Genomic DNA, 18,273 nt, shown 5'->3' with positions numbered 1-18,273 from the left:
TTATTCCGTCAAAATGCCAACCAGAGTTATGCAACTGGTCCTGTACAGTCCCCTAATGATAGTTAGCGAGTGTTGCGAGAAGTCTGAAAGCAATAGCTATGATACTTCAGGAGTAAAAACGACCAAAACACAAAGCTCAACTAAATTGTCAATTTGTTAAGTATCAAAGGGGCCATAATTCTGTCTAAATGCCAGTCAGAGTTACATAACTTTGCCTGCACAGTCCCCTTATGATAGTTAGTAAGTGTTGCAAGTATGAAAGCAATAGCTTTGATACTTTAGAATAATATGGACCCAAACACAAAACTTAACCAAATTTTCAATTTTCTCAGTATAAAAAGTGGCATAACTCTAAAAATAATGCTGACAGAGTTATGCAACTTGACATACACAATTGTCTAGTTGCCATTTAGAAGTATTCCAAGTTTGAGTTAATTATCTTTGATAGTGTTAAAGTTATTTGACTTTATAAAATACTTTAACCAACGCCGACACCGGGGTGAGTCGTATAGCTCTCATTTTTCTTTGAAAAGTTGAGCTATATAAAAGTATATATTTGTCCCAAATGGGACTTAAAACATTCCTAATCGAAGGCTTCCAAAACAAAATTATTTTTTTATTTTAGATTTAAACATGTTCAACCTTAGTAAAAATTAGTATTTTAACTGAAATCTATTTTTATTTTGAAGCATTTTTTTTAGCAAAACAGCAACAACACTTATTTCTCAATTTTAGTAAAAAAAACGCAAATTTTCCCAATTCAAGGGGAGCCAGCCCTTTCCAAAATTGTTTAAAAAAATACACTGATCTTGCGCATGCTGTCAAATTAACACCGTTATGCAACAGTTTATTAGTATAGACATAATTTGATTGGTCCTATACTTGAAGCAGACAACAATCAGTTTCGTTTGCAGAATTACATAGAATGGAAAAATCAAGTGCTGTGGTAAATAAAACAAGCATTGTGGCAACAAACATTTGGGAATTATGACACAGCCTGACACATTTAAAGTGTCTGGGTAAAGGCTTGATTGACTGAAAACATTTTCTTTGCCCTGCAAGCAGCAACAGTATTACAGCCATATAACATCAGTCACGAAGCGAATTCTCAATTTTCTAGCACATACTTAATCCATTAACTATCAACTGCACATCTTGAATTCAAGCTAAGGGGGCAAATAGCCATACAAATAATGTCCTTACCAATTCACACACATATGATATGGCAAAACCTTTTTCCTCACCACTTTGGCAATGGAACCACAACCAGTCAAATCGCAAAAAATAAGACTTGTTTTCAACATCATTGGGAATTTTATCACTTTCTTAACACATTAATTATCTTTATTAAAAAGAGGAATAAGTAATTGCTTCTTTTGTTTTTGGAGTTTTTGCTTTCACTTTCTCTTCTTAATCCTTTTGACAAAAAATTTAAGTTCTTAAATGAATTTTTTCAGAAAACATGCTTTGTTATTTACCTTAAATATGATTGAAGCAGTGCGCCAGCTAGGCCTTAATTTGAGGGCGCCCCTCCCTTCGCCCTGCCCCCCCCCAACAACAACAACAAAAAAAAATATTTTTTTTTTACATATGATAATTGATAAATCTCTTATTACATTACAAGTAACTAATTTATTTCATTTTGTAGACATTATATTTAAATGGTTTAATAATAATGGGAATAATATATTCTAACAATTATTAATAACATATCAATTAAAATGAATGTGGAAGCATTCCAGAAAAGCCCGCGCACTCGAAAGTGCCCTTTTGACAAAATTCTACGCATCGAAAGTGCCCTTTTGGCAAAAAAGCCACCCTGCCCTTTTTAAATCCTAGCTGGAGCACTGTTGAAGCATACATAAATTGATTTCATTTCTTATCAATAAGCAACAGGTTTTTTTTTCCTTCTTTGGGACCCGCCGAAAATCGGCCCTTTCCCCTCGGATTTTTTCTCCCCTCAGCTGGTAAATTTCCCCCTATATTTAATTTTTTTTTTTTTTTTTTTTTTTTTACATTTAAATATATAAGTAAACCTGATCCACTGTAGAAAATAGAAAAATCTTGCATAATTAAATTGTTGCCTTGAATTTGTTTTAAAAACAGTAAAATATGTTAAATTGATTATTTTGAACTTTCCTTATTTTCCCCAAAATCCAGCTTTTCGCACAATTTTTTTCCCCAAAATTCGACGTTTCGCGCATTTTTTTTCCCATAAAAAAAGGCCATGCCCTTTTTCCAATATCAGATAAAAACCCCTGAGCAAATAGAAAACAATGAACAAACTATCCTGATGATAACAACATCCATTATCATTTCTGCATAATACCTGTTTTGCACCATTCTTAAAAGCTTCAATTAGTTCAGGTGGGACGTCCTTTGGAATGGCAGAATTAGGCATCTCTTCTTCTCCATTATCTACTGGCCGTGGGGTCAAGCCCGGAATATACCTTGCTGCTGCCATAATCAATTATGAATCAGCACTGGAAGGGAAATAAAAAAACAAGAGGGCCATGATGGCACTGAATCGCTCACCTGACTAACCTTGCTACATCAAATTAAATTCTATCAGACCCATATACAATCCCAAGCCAGATTTCATCAATTAATACATTCTGACAAAATTTCATTAAGACATGATGAAAACTGTGACCTCTTTCATCTACACTAGTATTGGCCAAGTGACCTAATTTTTGACCCCAGATGACCCATATACGATCCAAAATCAGAAATTATCAAGATAAACATTCTGACCACATTTCATTAAGATCAAATGAAAACTATGACCTCTATTGTCAACCCAGGTTTTTTCTATGATTTGACCTAGTGACCTACTTTTCGACCACAGATGACCCGAATACAATTATCCAAACCCAGATTTCATCAAGATTAACATTCTGGCCATATTTTATTAAGTTTCGATGAAAACTGTGACCTCTACTGTCTACACAAGTTTTTTTCAAACTTTGACCTAGAGACCTAGTTTTTTACCCTAGATGACCCAAATTCGATCCCAACCCAGATTTTTTAACAAGACAAACATTCTGACCATGTTTCATTAAGATCTGATGAAAACTGTGACCTCTATTGTCTACACAAGGTTTTTCTATGATTTGACCTAGTGACCTAGTTTCTGACCCCAGATGACCCAATTACAATCCCAATCCAGATTTTATCAAGATAAACATTCTGACCAAATTTCATAAATTTTGGATGAAAATTGTGACCTCTAGTGTCTACACAAGGTTTTTCTAATATTTGACCTAGTGACCTAGTTTTTGACCCCAGATGACCCAAATACAATCCCAACCCAGATTTCATCAAGATAAACATTCTGACCAAATTTCATAAAGATTGGATGAAAACTGTGACCTATATTGTCTACACAAGCTTTTCTATTATTTGACCTAGTGACCTAGTTTTTGACCCCAGATGACCCCTGTACATTCTCAACCCAGATTTCCTCGAGATAAACATTCTGACCAAATTTCATGAAGATTGGATGAAAACTGTGACCTCTATTGTCTACACAAGGTTTTTCTATGATTTGACCTAGTGACCTAGTTTTTGACCCCAGATGACCCAAATACAATCCCAACCCAGATTTCATCAAGATAAACATTCTGATGAAATTTCATAAAGATTGGATGAAAACTGTGACCTCTACTGTTTACACAAATTGTTGAGGGACGGACACACGCAAGGACGCACAACAGACACCGGACATCACACTGTCACATAAGCTCACCATGTCAATTTGTGACAGGTGAGCTAAGAACTGCATGATCCTTTGTCAAAAAAATTTAAGGGACACAATTCTATTGAGAATTCACAGTGTATCTTAATTTCCAATTGGAAAAGATTTGGAAAAAAATGCATAGTATGTTGGCTGAAATTGACAATACATACACGTACAAGTGTTATTGTGTTAAAATAAATCAGGCTATACTTATTAGAAATGGATTATTCGTTCAGATGTGTACATGTTTTAAACAAGATGTGTTTAAGAAACACTATGCCCCCCAGCATGCCAAATATGAAGTTGCTATGTAGTGTATATTAAATTAGCGCTTTTGACCCATATATTTGACCTTTGACCTTGAAGGATGACCTTGACCTTGAAGGATGACCTTGACCTTTCACCACTCAAAATGTGCAGCTCCACGAGATACACATGCATGCCAAATATAAAGTTGCTATGTTCAATATTGCAAAAGTTATGGCAAATGTTTGACATGCTATGTACAATAGTTAAAAAGGTATAGGCATTTTCAAGTATATGACCTTGAAGGATGACCTTTACATGTCATCGATTCATACGTTTAGCTGTATGAGTAACACATGCATGTAAAATATAAATATCTGTATAAAGTGGTACTGACATTTTGGCATATTTAAAATGAAAATTGACCTTTGTAAATGACCTTTGACCTTTCATGATGATCTTGACCTTAACATTGTACAAATTAAAATGTGCAGCTCCATATGCATTTGAGAAGTTGTTACGAAGTTATAGTGTATAGTAAATGAGCGATTTTGACCGGTGAAACCGGTAGGGGACTAATAAAGCAGAATATGCCGTAAATCTGATTATACACAGATCTATTAACATGTAAATCAAACCTGTTTCATTTCAATACAATTATTGACAAACAAACATAACATATATATCTCTAAATTTTCGGACACTCATACTTCTTGAATATTTTCTGTATCTAAATTTTTGAACACGAACAAATATTTATTCAGAAAACTTAGAGAAATTACAGAACTTAAAATTTGAGAAATAATAGTGTTTTCAATATTATATTGACTTAGGTTTAACATATGGAGCTGGATAAAAGATGATTTAATTGTTGAGATTAAGTTTTCAAAGTAAAAAATGGTCCAGTTCTGGAAAAATTGATTCTTTTTTTCCAGTGGGAATGGGTCCCTATAAAGGCCCAAATTTTAAATGAAAAATACACACACTGTTTACCTAATTTAAAGGGGGAATAATATTGTAAAATTGAAAATCTTAGTTATGGAACTTTATCAGTGACCTCACACAATGATACCATACACATGTGTGAAGTCCTGAAGTAGAGACTGTATTATTGACTCATTTACATTGACCAGAGCATTATGAGGTTCTACACACCAACATTCGGGTGAACAGTTTTACTAGGTAAAAAGTTGAGTTAAAGAGACAAAACAAGCAATTTAACTAATTTCTCAATATTGTGCTACTTAGTGAAAAGGACATTCAATAGCAGGGTTTGTTTCTTCTTCAGCGAGGGCCTTATATGGGCCCCTTCACCCAAGAGAAAGGCCCCTTCCCCCAAGAGAAAGGCCCCTTCCCCAAAGAGAATTTCTTTAAAATGCGCAATTTCCCCCAAATTTCAAGCTTACTTTGGCAAAAAAATAACGTTTCTCAGTCTTGTAAATACTGTTTTCTCATACACTGAAGGCCAGGCCTTTTCCCCAAATCAAGAAAATAAGCCCTGAATAGTGATTATTTTCATATCAATAGGAACCATACAATCCTTGTCTCTCTCTCTCTCTCTCTCTCTTTCTGAGTTTCTTTCTCTCATTCTAAACAGATTGACGTACAACTTGCAATCACATTAAATAAGTTCTGGTTGCAAAACTTATAATGCCGCACTGCATATTTTCTGATTTTGCACGACAAAGTTGAAAGTAGGTCCTTCAGATCCTTTGCTGACTTTCAGTTTACAGCGATTTTTCTTCCCCAATTTGGAAAAGTACCTTGTGCCATACCAATTGGGAAAAAATAGCGCGATAAACCCTGAAATAGGGATAATTCTCGTCTTGAAATCTCCCAATTGGGAAAGATGGGTCTTTTAAATTGCTTGGTATCAATAGCACAAATACACAGGGGTCTCGCAAGTGGGCGAAGTGGGCGATTTTTTCGCCGAATTAATCTTCACTTCGCACATTAATTTTATGAAGGGGAAGTGACTTCTCCTCCTTTTAATGAATTACTTTGTGCCAGACATTGACCGCTTAAAATCAATTTGATGTGGAGAATTGGACACAGGAGGATTCTCAGCCATAAGTTGCCCCATTTACAGGTCATGCAAAGTTGAACATTCAAAAGAACAGTCTTGAGCTATTACACTTCTTGAAATTGTTAATAGATGATGCCTTAATTAATTGCCTTCTGCTGGCTACCAATAACTATGATTCAGCAATGTTAAATGGCTCATTAAAACAATACTATGGAATGATCAAATGGGAAGATGTAATCTAGCACTGGCAATAAATACAGTGCTCATTTACAGGTCAGATTTGGAATCTCTGCTGTAAAATGAGATTTTAATTTAAAACAAATATTGGTAACAAAATATGAATTTGATTTAATGTTGAATTGTTTAAAATTAACAAGGAAGTAAAAAGATTTTGAACATTACTGGCTTGTTACAATTGAAGTTTATTTGATACACCTGTTCAGGAAAAAAGTAATTAAAAGTACAATCATAATCAACAATCAATGAGAAATAAGGAAAATGTTGGTTTTATACACTTAACATGTCTTATTGTATAAAATTAGTGAAGAGTTGATTGAAAGCTGAACAGAAACCACATATCTGTTAAGTTGCTGCAAAATATACGTAAAACTAAGATCTATGACGCAAATGTACCATTTCTCCCAAAAATGTTACCAATTCTCCCTATTTAGGCTTAAGGGAGAAGTGACTTCTCCCTAAATTTTTAGCCTAGCTAGACCCCTGATACATTCAGTTGGCTTGAAATGTTCAATGTCAGTGCTCAATTTAATTGTTAACTTGCAGATAATGCACTTTTGGAAAAAAAGTGAAAAAACTTTCCTTCCTTTTGGGAAATTTTTAGATTGCAATTGGGTATTTTGTAGTTTTTCTTCAATTGGGAAAGTACCTTTTACGGGTACTTTATAAAGAAGAGAAAAAATCGCTGGTTTAGCTACAATTTAAAAGCTATCGTCCGAAACTAATTCAGTCGAATAACTGTTAACAAACCAAAAGTGTTAACGAATATACGACGGTTTCATTGACCGTTTTGTTTCTTAACATTAATTAATGGTTTAATGTGTCAGCTTTTAATTTAATTACGTGTAATTAATAAAATATATACCGTAAATCAGCAAGCACTAATTATAATTCAGGCCTATAGCTTTCCGTTATTTCGCGGATTTTTTAAATCGAAACCGTAACGGCTACAACCTACTAAACTATTCGATTACTTGAAATGCCGATGATACAATAACAACTAACTTCTATCTCCTGTACCAATTAATAGTATTTACTTGTTTAAATAAATTGTTACACTTTCGAGAAGCTTTTGTATTCTACAATATTCTGTAGCCTCAAACACTTGTCAATGTAATGTAGTAGCATGTCTATCTGTAGTATCAGCCCTTAAATGAATACATACGAATTTTGGAAGTGATTAGTGAACACGAATGTGTTATATGTCGATCTATAGTTAAATGTGTATTCTTAGAAATGAAAACGAAAGCTACATTTATATTTACATTTTTGGACAACATACAGAGAAACTTAGCTCCCTGTAGTAAACTGTATCATATATACCACGGTTCTCATATTGACATAATATAATTTTAAAATGCTGGCATCACCTTGACCTACTTTCCACTGAACACTGGAGATCATGAGAATGATCATCGTAAAAATCTTGGATAACCATCAAATTTAAACTTTAAAAAATTAAAAAAACATTTTTTTTCCAGAACTTCTTGAGCATTTTCATTTAAGTAATGATACCATGAGGAAGACCGATACTCAGGGAATAAGGGATACTAACATATAGAAGTTCTTGCATTAATTTTATATTTATGATGCCCTAAACTGGAATAAATACATTTCATTTGGAACGGTGTGGACCAGAGCCCTTCTAGCAGTGCTACTAATAATATCAGCTTGAAAGGCACTATTATTAGATGTCTGATTCTATGTAAGCTATCGTGAAGTACTATATTGGTAGTGTGTTGCTTTGGTTTATTGATTGCACTTATTTTTAATTTTTTGGCACTCATATCCTCTTACCCCAACTTCATTGAGAACACTGGTAATACATTATATGTTAATTAAAGAGCTTTCATGTCATATCTTTTCCCACCATGTACTGATGTCCTGTACAGATTTACTAAGTGTCCCAATCAATCACTCAAATCATATTCTTAAAATTCCGTAAGTTAATTTTAATGATAACATGACCAACAAAAAATCAAAGAACAGCAGTGACTCGACAAAAAGTTTCTGTAGAAGTGTCTGTACCCACAATCTCAAAGAATAATGATCATCCGTTTGTATGCAGCATGACACTTTATAACAACATTACATCCTTTCACTACAGGTTCTTTACATGTAGTATCCAAATTATAAACTGCCCATGTTATTATTAATTTTATTCAGGGACCTATACAAACAAATTTTGTTTGTATAGGTCCCTGTTTTATTCTGCTATCATATTTTTTAAGCACATAAACCCTAAAAATCAACAAAAAATTGTACAATATTACGAAAAAATAAAATTAACATAACAAATAAATCATAATGCTCCTTATATCAATAGCCAAAATTTCAAAGCTAGATGTTGTCAGGTTACATAGATTTAACAACATACAAAATGCTCTTTTTTGTTTTATGTCGACAATATAAACAGTGTTCTTGTTTCACATGAATAGATATCATGGCGAGAAATTAAAATGGAATATATTGTGCCACAAAAAAATAAAAAGAAGCATTTTGTACCTTGTTTAATCTATGTTACCATACCTTAATATCTTTTGTTGAAATTTTGGCTATTGCTATATTAAGGAACATTAATTATTTATGTTTTAACTTTATTTTTTGTGAAATAGTGTACAAAATTTTCGTTGACTTTGAGTATAAATGTTTTTTTAAATGGATTTTTTTTGTGCAACCAAGCATTCAAGTTTTTAGCTCCTGACTTATTTTGCAGTTTTACTGTGTAAGCGGCATTACATTTTACTTACTTATGATTTGTATTATACTCTTCAAGTTCTATGAATGATATCATAAAGAATGATGTGTATTACTAACAGAAGAGGAGTATATGGCTGCCAGTGAAGACACTGTAGATAAAGGGGATGGAAGAGCAGTAAAAAAGCTCGCGTCTACAAAGTCTCTGCGCCACTCGTTTGTGCGATTCTGTAATGCTTCAAAAGTGATTGTTGATGTCTTCTGGATTAATTATGAAGGTATGCACTGAAAGTCCACTATGCAGAACATTACTTTAACAGAGATTATCACTGTGGGAAATGTATGTTGTGCAATTATACTGTACAAAATAGCTTTTAACTGTAAATAGCATGCTTTTTCTCTTTTTTTAACAATTTTTCATATTTTAATCTGTCGTCATGTCATATGGATTGTTTGTGTTTTCCCAATTACTGAACTTTTTGTCCAATATCAGGATTTGTACAATATGTGTTGTAAATATCTGTAAAGTAACCAAGTCAAACCATGTATTGGCCCTTATTTCTAGTATTAATATCATTTTACATAAGCTAATAGGCATAAATTGTAACCGGACCGGGGGAAATCTGTGCCCTTGTTATTATTGGCATCAACACAACTCGCTTTTTTCATTAACTCTTTTATTCATTCATTATAAGTTCCCATAATTTCTTAACAAATTCCATCCCCTTATTTCCAACTGTCTTTCTAACTTGTAACTGACTTTTACTTTTTCTTACTGACCTCTACTTCCTTGCTTCATGAAAATAACTTGTCACTCTTTTGAAACCCTTTCATCCCTAATACCAAGTCACACCCACACATCTCACTGACCAATCATATCTCTCATTCATCCATGGATCATACAGATCCTTAATGCCAAGTCACACCCACACATATCACTGACCAATCATATCTATCTCTTGTCCAACATACAGTACCTTACTTCCTTACTTTCTATAAGACTGTAATTAATTAGCAACTAGACATTGAATTGTATGAATTTATTATTTACTCAATCAAAATCAACAATCAAAATCAAATAATAATGTAATAATATTTGTAACTCTGTGACACAATAACTTCAGACTTCAAATGCTTAAAAATTGAATTCTTCAAGTTAAGAATAAACAAGGTATGAACCAAAGGAATGTTCTGTTGGTGTATAATGTTTTTGATTTGTCAAATATTGTGGTACATGGTGTATTGCACACACTTGGTCAGATCTTGTATCTAGACAATATCTAGGTCAAGTTCGAATATGGGTCATGCCAGGTCCAAAACTAGGTCACCCAGGTCACTTAGTGCATGTTAAGGATTAAGCATGTTTTCCGCTCTCTAATTGAAGTAGTTTTCATCTGATCTACACCAAATTTGCTCAAAAGTTGTGTCTTGATGATATCTAGGTCAAGTTCAAATATGCAGGGTCAAAAAATAGGTCATTTTGCCACACAACTGGTAAAGTTATCAAGTTGTCCAAAACATCCAAATGGGCGTATCTTGTGACAGTTTGGCACTCTCGTTTGAGTATTGCAATACAAATAAGTAATTATGATTGCTTACCTGTTTGTAAACTGATACCATTTTATTTTGTGTACATGTGTAATAATCACATATAGTTTAATAATGATTAAATTATATAGAGGATATTTGTTGAATTCGGTGGATTATCGATTTTAATTCACGAGTGATCATAGCAAATATATATATATATATATGTCTGTATGTCGGCCTGTGCACAATTTTTGTCCGGGCTATTTCTCAGCAACTAATGACCGGAATTCAATGAAACTTTATGGGAAGCTTCACTACCAAGAGGAGATGTGCATATTATCAGCGGGTTTTGGTCTGATGATTTTTCACAGAGTTATGGCTCTTTGAAATTTTCCATTAACTGTACATATAGTGCAATTCTTGTCCGGGCTATTTCTCCGCAACTGATGACTGGAATTCAATGAAACTTTATGGAAAGCTTCACTACCAAGAGGAGATGTGCATATTCCTGGGTTCTGGACGGATGATTTTTCACAGAGGTATGGCCCTTTGAAATTTTCCATTAACTGTACATATAATGCAATTCTTGTCCGGGCTATTTCTCAGCAACTATTGACCGGAATTCAATGAAACTTTATGGGAAGCTTCACTACCAAGAGGAGATGTGCATATTATCAGCCGGTTCTGGTCTGATGATTTTTCACAGAGTTATGGCTCTTTGAAATTTTCCATTAACTGTACATATAGTGCAATTCTTGTCCGGGCTATTTCTCCGCAACTGATGACTGGAATTCAATGAAACTTTATGGAAAGCTTCACTACCAAGAGGAGATGTGCATATTCCTGGGTTCTGGACGGATGATTTTTCACAGAGGTATGGCCCTTTGAAATTTTCCATTAACTGTACATATAATGCAATTCTTGTCCGGGCAATTTCTCAGCAACTATTGACCGGAATTCAATGAAACTTTATGGGAAGCTTCACTACCAAGAGGAGATGTGCATATTATCAGCCGGTTCTGGTCAGATGATTTTTCACAGAGTTATGGCCCTTTGAAATTTTCCATTAACTGTACATATAGTGCAATTCTTGTTCGGGCTATTTCTCAGCAACTAATGACCAGAATTCAATGAATCTTTATGGGAAGCTTCACTACCAAGAGGAGATGTGCATATTATCAGCCGGTTCTCGTCGGATGATTTTTCACAGAGTTATGGCTCTTTGAAATTTTCCATTGTACATATAGTGCAATTCTTGTCCGAGGTATTTCTCAGCAACTTATTACGGGAATTCAATGAAACTTTATGGGAAGCTTCACTACCAAGAGGAGATGTGCATATTATCAGCCGGTTCTGGACGGATGATTTTTCACAGAGTTATGGCCCTTTGAAATTTTCTATAAACTGTTCATATAGTGCAATTCTTGTCCGGGCTATTTCTCCCCAACTACTGACTGGAATACAATGAAGCTTTATGGGAAGCTTCACTACCAAGAGGAGATGTGCATGTTATTTGTGGGTTCTGTTAGATGATTTATTTAGAGAGTTATGGCCCTTTGAAATTTTTAAGTCGCCAAACCATCCATCGTATTATTTTGTCCAAAGTTATGCCCCTCAAGACGTTTCCTTTTATCTGAATATATAGTGCAATATTGTGACAAAAAAAAACTTTGGGGAGCATCACCCGTCCCCGACGGTTTCTTGTGTTAATACGGATGAACATTTCAGTCTTTCTTTCTATGGTATTTATGACAACAGATTGAATGAAGACAGTAAGGAAAGGACGTCATCACAACCAAGAAATTAAACCCTGTCTTAGCTTTAAAATCTGTACTGCAGTATAAATTCAGTATGAATGCTGTTGGCAAATGTAAAAGCTTGTCTTAATATCACATAATGAATGATGTAAAATATAAAATATGTATTATAATACACTCATATTATTAAGTGAAAAAAATATTGATAAAACGCTCAACTATTAAAAAAAAAAAAACACTGTAGTACTCACTACTCATTTTCCTACAGTACTTAAATACCAACTGCACATCTTAACAATACTTTAAACACATATGTTTCAAATCAATTTCTCGGAAGATGTTTAACAAAAAATTGGGATAAGGTGACATTTTAGACCAATTTACCTGAATATACCTTTAAATAATTAATGAAAATGTAGAAGTTTGCATCTATAACAATAAAAGTTTTATAATAACTTCATTTCATTTTTGGGTGGTTGTCAGCATGCATGATTAAATCATTTTAAACAAATGTTTAGCTATAAAGTGCATAGACTTACAATCAAGGTACCTATAATAATTAATAAGAAAAAGTTCATTGAAGTCAACAAAGATATGTTTTAGTACATAATTTTGTTTTAATTATAAGAATAAGTTGAATAAATTGATGCATTGAAATTAATGCGAAGACTTTTAGGTAGTGTGAAATTTCTATTTGTGTACAGTTAAATTTACAATCTAGAGTATGTTTCCCCACAGTCAGTATCTTACGCTTTCAAATAATCAGTAAATTAATTATAACTTATGTATCTCACTGTCAGTTTTATTGCAAGAATACATTAAAGTCTTTAAACTTCATTTGTCATAGATTCTGCGACTTATTCCTTGGTTTGCATATTTCTTTCACAGGCAAGTCAGTACTGTACAAAAGGTTGCTTCCATACAAGTGGATGGATGTGAACACATTTGAAGGGCACCCATGGATCTTCCTGAACGCCCAAACTGGTAAGCTTTCATTGAAAGTTCAAATATTTACCAGTAGACTGTTTCATTTTCTGAACATGCTTGTACCTTATTCTATGAATATTAGGAATTCATTTGTAGACTGTTTCTTTTTATGTCCCCCACCACAATAGTGGGGGACATATTGTTTTTATGTCCCCCACCACTATAATGGGGGACATATTGTGTTTGCCCTGTCTGTTGGTCTGTACATTGGTTTGTTGGTTTGGTCAAACTTTAACATTTGCCGTAACTTTTGCAATATTGAAGATAGCAACTTCATATTTGGCATGCATGTGTATCTCATGGAGCTGCACATTTTGAGTGGTGGAAGGTCAAGGTCATCCTTCAAGGTAAAAGGTCAACAAAAATACAAAAAAAGTCAATGCGACGCAGAAGGGGACATAGTGTTTCTGACCAACACATTTCTTGTTCTAAACATATCTCTATTAATTGAATGTTGAATTTTGATGTTTGGGAAGTTGTTTTTAACAATGTTTTTTAAAAAGTTGAAAATCCTGGCAGGCTTAAGCTAGCATTGAATAATGTTAAAAAAACTTGAAATAAAGCCAGCTGTAATGGAGGCTCAGCTTGGGACTGTATTTGTGTCAAGTTAGGTCAAGATCAATGTTAATTTTACCAGTATTCAAAATTATTCAAAATGTCCAGCTCTATATTTTGATTTTGGAATTAAAACATTGCACTCTTTTTATGTATGAAGGTACCATTTATGATGCTCCAGCTTGGGATTTTGGGGCAAGTTGAGAAGTTCAAGGTCTCTGTTAAAAATAGCCAAAAAGAAAATGGGATACATCTAGTCAATCACTTTAAATTGGTTCGACGAATCATGATGAAATATAGGATGTAGAAAGCTTGCATGAATGCCCAGCTTGGTTTTGTATGTGGAGCTTTTTCGAAAAAGTTCAAAGTTGCTTAAAATAGAAAAATGGCATACACTCAATAATTTAAGGTCAAATGGATGTTTTGCACTTTAGTGTGTAGATAGCTGAGATCAACCCCTAGTGTAGAACTTTATATAGGCTAATTCAATTCAATGTCACTTACTTAAAATAGAAGATAGTGTCCAGTGAATACTTTGAATTTGGATTGTGGCCCTGATATTGTGTGGCAAGGTTTGCTTATATGCAGACCCCCAAGGTAGTTTGCGTTAGCCTCACGCTCAAGATCACTTTTACTAAAAATAGAGAGCAATATTGTCACTGCTCAATAACTTCAAATTTAATAGGTTGGTAGACCTTAGTAGGAGGAGTGCAGCACACAAGAACTAACAATCTTGCTTGTATATTTTAAGAGTGATTTGCGTTATTTTATATTTCTGTACTGGAATGTTGACAGAAGTTTATCTTGAAAACTATAAGAGGTATTTACTTGAAAATAATTGGTAGATATATCTTATCAAAAGGATGTGAAGTTTACTAGAGCAATAACTCTTGTGGCAATATGTTTTAGTTGTTGTCCATAATAAGATTTTATACTTACTTCAATTTTGAACTCATCATTAAAATAACAAGAGGTATTCTCTTTGAACTTCATTTATAGGTACACCTTTGTGAAGATAAGTGAATTGGATAAATATCATTACTACTGCTTTCATAATTTAACAGTTGTTGCCCATTTAAATGCATTTGCTTAAATTTTGTCTTGGGCATTTCATTCTGAAACTTCAAAGGTAGCTTGCATTAGTTGGGAAACCATTTTTTAGCTCATCTATTTTTTGAAAAAAAAAAATGAGCTATTGTCATCACCTTGGCGTCGGGGTCGGCGTCGGCGTTGGCGTCGGCGTCCGGTTAAGTTTTGCATTTAGGTCCACTTTTCTCAGAAAGTATTAATGCTATGGCATTCAAACTTGGTACACTTACTAACTATCATGAGGGGACTGGGCAGGCAAAGTAAGATAACTCTGGCGTGCATTTTGACAGAATTATGTGCCCTTTTTATACTTAGAAAATTGAAAATTTGGTTAAGTTTTGTGCTTAGGTCCACTTTATTCCTACAGTATCAAAGCTATTGCTTTCATACTTGCAACACTTATAAGCTATCATAAGGGGACTGTGCAGGCAAAGTAATGTAACTCTGACTGGCATTTTGACAGAATTATGTGCCCTTTTTATACTTAGAAAATTGAAAATTTGGTTAAGTTTTGTGTTTTGGTCCACTTTACCCCTAAAGTATCATAGATATTGCTTTCATACTTGGAACACATGCAAACTATCATTAGGGTACAGTAAAAGGACAAGTTGCATAACTCTGGTTGTTATTTTTACGGGATTATGGACCTTTTTTGACTTAGTAACTTTGAATATATGGTTACATTTTGTGTTTCGATCCACTTTACTTCTTAAGTATCAAGGCTATTGCTTTCAAACTTCAAATACTTTAATGCTATCATGAGGTTACTGTACCTGGCAAGTTGAATTTTACCTTGACCTTTGAATGACCTTGACTCTCAAGGTCAAATTATTAAATTTTGCTAAAATTGCCATAACTTCTTTATTTATGATTAGATTTGATTGATACTTTGACAAAACTACTCTTGCCTGACATACCACAAGAGACTCCACCCAAACCATCCCCTGTGCCCTCCCCCCCCCCTTCCCAACCTCCCCCCCCCCCCCCCTAATTTTTTTTTTTTTTTAAATCATCTCCGAATGACCACCACACCCTCACACTATACCCCCCACCCACCCACCCACCCACCCCAATTTTTTTTTGAAACGGTTAAAAAACACAAATATTTATTTTTATTATTTTATGTTTGAAATACCGTCCAACCATCGCACCCAAGAATCCCCCCCCCCCCCCACCCACCCCCTCCCCCACCCGAATCCCCTCCCCTATTTTTTTTTTTTTTTTTTTTTTTAAGATCATCTCACAAATTACAACCACACCCTCACACTTTACCCCCCCCCCCCCCCACCCCACCCCCCCCCCCCCTAATTTTTTTTTTGTAACGGTTAAAAAACACAAATAATAAATTTTTATTATTTTATGTTTGAAATACCGTCCAACCATCGCACCCAAAAATCCCCCCCCCCCCCCCCCCGCATTTTTTATTTTTTTTTTCTTTTTTTCGCATTTTTTGAAGATAATGTTATAAATTCCACACCTCACACGATACACCCCTCTTCACTCCGCCCCTCCCTCCTTTGTGATTGAAAATGAGAGTCCCTTCACCTTTAAAAAGAAAATAGATGAGCGGTCTGCACCTGCAAGGCGGTGCTCTTGTTTAACTTAACTTACAATAGAAGGTGCAACTGTAGGATGCAGGACAGTGACAGTTCTAGTTCCATTCTATTGTAATGTCGTCCACCTATTGTAGGAGACAAAATGGTGGTAGCCAATAATGATGTATACTTTCCTGCGTCCTCGGCACAGTCTGAGGATGATGAAAGGCTAAAAGTCAGGACTCTGGTCACCATTACCCTTCCATGTAAGTATGAGCTTAAGTCACACGAAATGTCAAGTAGATCGCCTTTTGGAAATTTATATAGAAACAGATGTTTTATAACAGGTATATATGAACCGGTATATATGAACCCTTTTCCACTCAGAAGCAAAATGAAAATGGCTATGTGCAAACAGCATTAAACCAGAACAGCATGCGAGTTACTCACAGCCTCTTCAGGTTTTAGGCTGTTTGCTGCTGATCAGTATCTAAGGGTTGGCAATAAACCCTTTTTAATTTAAATACAGTAAGAAAGGTCTTAAATTAAATTTAACTTTCTAAGGAACTACAAATGTGTGAAAAAGTGTCTAAAAGTGGTAAAGGGATCAATTAAAATACGATGAACAATTTTGCTCAGTTCATCATGGCATGTATCATATATAGTAATACATCAAATTTGTCACAGCAATAGCATCAGTTTACAAAATTCTATAATATAGCCAGTTTATAAAAAATAAATAAAGAAAGTGTAAATAAATTGATGTTCTTTTGCCAATTTAGATGATCAAAATGTGTAATTACAACACATTCAAGGGAAATACTAGTACTTATAATTTTGGTTAAAATTGAGAACATTTATGAAAATGTTTACATAAAGGCATTTGTTTGAGTTGCACAATTCTGATTTTGTTGTTCATGAAATGTCCATTCATACAGACATCTATGTATGAGCATTAAAAACAGGTGATAAACTTTGTATGTAATGTCAGTAAAGGGCTGTTTAAGTGTTGATTCGACATCTTAGCCTGCTTTTACCAAATGTTCATTACAATAGTATTTCCCAATACATAACATGATTTTGTAAATATTATTGCTGAGATACTTTGCTTTCATGATTTAATTTATAAATATCAAGATTATGAGATATGTGAGTTTGGTGTTTTATCTTCAGTGTATTCGCTGCAGGAGTGTTGTGTACGTGCAGTTAGACATTTAGTTGCAGAGGACAAGGTTAGACACCTTGAAATCACAGACATGCTTAAGACAGAGATTCTGCACAGTGTTCAAAACTTGAATAAGAAAAGCACTATCACAAGCACAGCGCAGTGGGAAGAATTGTTACATTGACTGAGATTTCAAAATGGGTCTGTACCCATCAAACTGGGAATACCATGCATTAAGCATTTAATACTTGTGGCTTACAGGTAGAACATGGGGTTTTAATGGTGTAAGCACTGTACTTGAAGAACACGAATATTTAGTCCACTGATATTCTCATTTATAATGTCATTGGTGCCAGAAGAATTGTAAATTGTGTTACAGGGGCTAGTGCAAGATACAGATATCCTGTTCCATAGAAGACCATGAGGCTCTCAAACGGCCTAGTACACCATGTGCACTGTGCTTCTCTTAAACTCTTATGTGAAAAACCAGTTACATGTACATGTGGCAGGTTAAGGTTGAGTCTGGCCTTGAAACAGCTCCCATGTTTTGGTACCAGTGTATAAACTGTTGAACACTATTTACATTGTTTTCACTGATCATGGTTAAGACTCACTCGTTTTGTTAGTCTCAATAAATGTTCCTTTTTTCTATGTTTTTAGTACTTTGTTACTGCTGATATGGGAATGCTTCCTGCAAGAATGGTCTTAGT

The 18,273-nt window shown here is 34.3% G+C and overlaps 2 protein-coding genes across 11 annotated transcripts in view; one reads left to right on the top strand and one right to left on the bottom strand.

Annotated features, from left to right (window-relative positions):
• LOC127842860 (double-stranded RNA-specific editase 1-like) overlaps positions 1-7,433 on the bottom strand; it is a 44,681-nt gene extending 37,248 nt beyond the window's left edge. Inside the window, exons 1-2 of one of the 2 annotated variants that reach the window (XM_052372618.1) lie at positions 7,286-7,433; positions 2,330-2,483 (exon numbers count right to left, since the gene is read on the bottom strand). In XM_052372618.1, the coding sequence (XP_052228578.1) occupies positions 2,330-2,464 (135 nt within the window). In that variant the 5' untranslated portion in view covers positions 2,465-2,483; positions 7,286-7,433. Of the gene's footprint in view, positions 1-2,329; positions 2,484-7,113; positions 7,265-7,285 lie in introns of those variants that run through there. The other variant, XM_052372614.1, reaches the window with a different exon arrangement.
• Positions 7,177-18,214, top strand: LOC127842889 (von Hippel-Lindau disease tumor suppressor-like). Of its 9 annotated transcripts, none has more exons than XM_052372671.1 (6): positions 7,193-7,279; positions 7,878-7,953; positions 9,068-9,223; positions 13,121-13,216; positions 16,554-16,664; positions 17,572-18,214. In XM_052372671.1, exons 3-6 carry the CDS (start codon positions 9,079-9,081, stop codon positions 17,745-17,747), a joined length of 528 nt encoding a protein of 175 aa, XP_052228631.1. In that variant the 5' UTR covers positions 7,193-7,279; positions 7,878-7,953; positions 9,068-9,078; the 3' UTR covers positions 17,748-18,214. The 9 variants fall into 9 exon arrangements, 6 of the variants coding, with proteins under 6 accessions (XP_052228671.1, XP_052228642.1, XP_052228631.1 ...); XM_052372692.1 differs by having other exon boundaries at positions 7,215-7,266; XR_008031966.1 differs by having other exon boundaries at positions 7,217-7,277; positions 7,730-7,953.
• Positions 18,215-18,273: the final 59 nt, after the last annotated feature.

The sequence above is a fragment of the Dreissena polymorpha genome, chromosome 1 (genome assembly GCF_020536995.1).
Source record: "Dreissena polymorpha isolate Duluth1 chromosome 1, UMN_Dpol_1.0, whole genome shotgun sequence".
NCBI lineage: Eukaryota > Metazoa > Mollusca > Bivalvia > Myida > Dreissenidae > Dreissena > Dreissena polymorpha.
Note: the sequence above shows the minus strand (reverse complement) of the source record. Positions and strands in the feature narration are given on the sequence as shown.

What these genes read in the sequence shown, in the direction of transcription:
- LOC127842889 (XM_052372711.1), top strand. Translation starts at nt 9,079, where the DNA reads ATGGCTGCCAGTGAAGACACTGTAGATAAAGGGGATGGAAGAGCAGTA. An exon ending in CTTCTGGATTAATTATGAAG is followed by an intron (nt 9,224 to 13,120) that starts GTATGCACTGAA and finishes TTTCTTTCACAG; the next exon opens with GCAAGTCAGTACTGTACAAA. An exon ending in GGTCACCATTACCCTTCCAT is followed by an intron (nt 16,665 to 17,571) that starts GTAAGTATGAGC and finishes TTTTATCTTCAG; the next exon opens with TGTATTCGCTGCAGGAGTGT.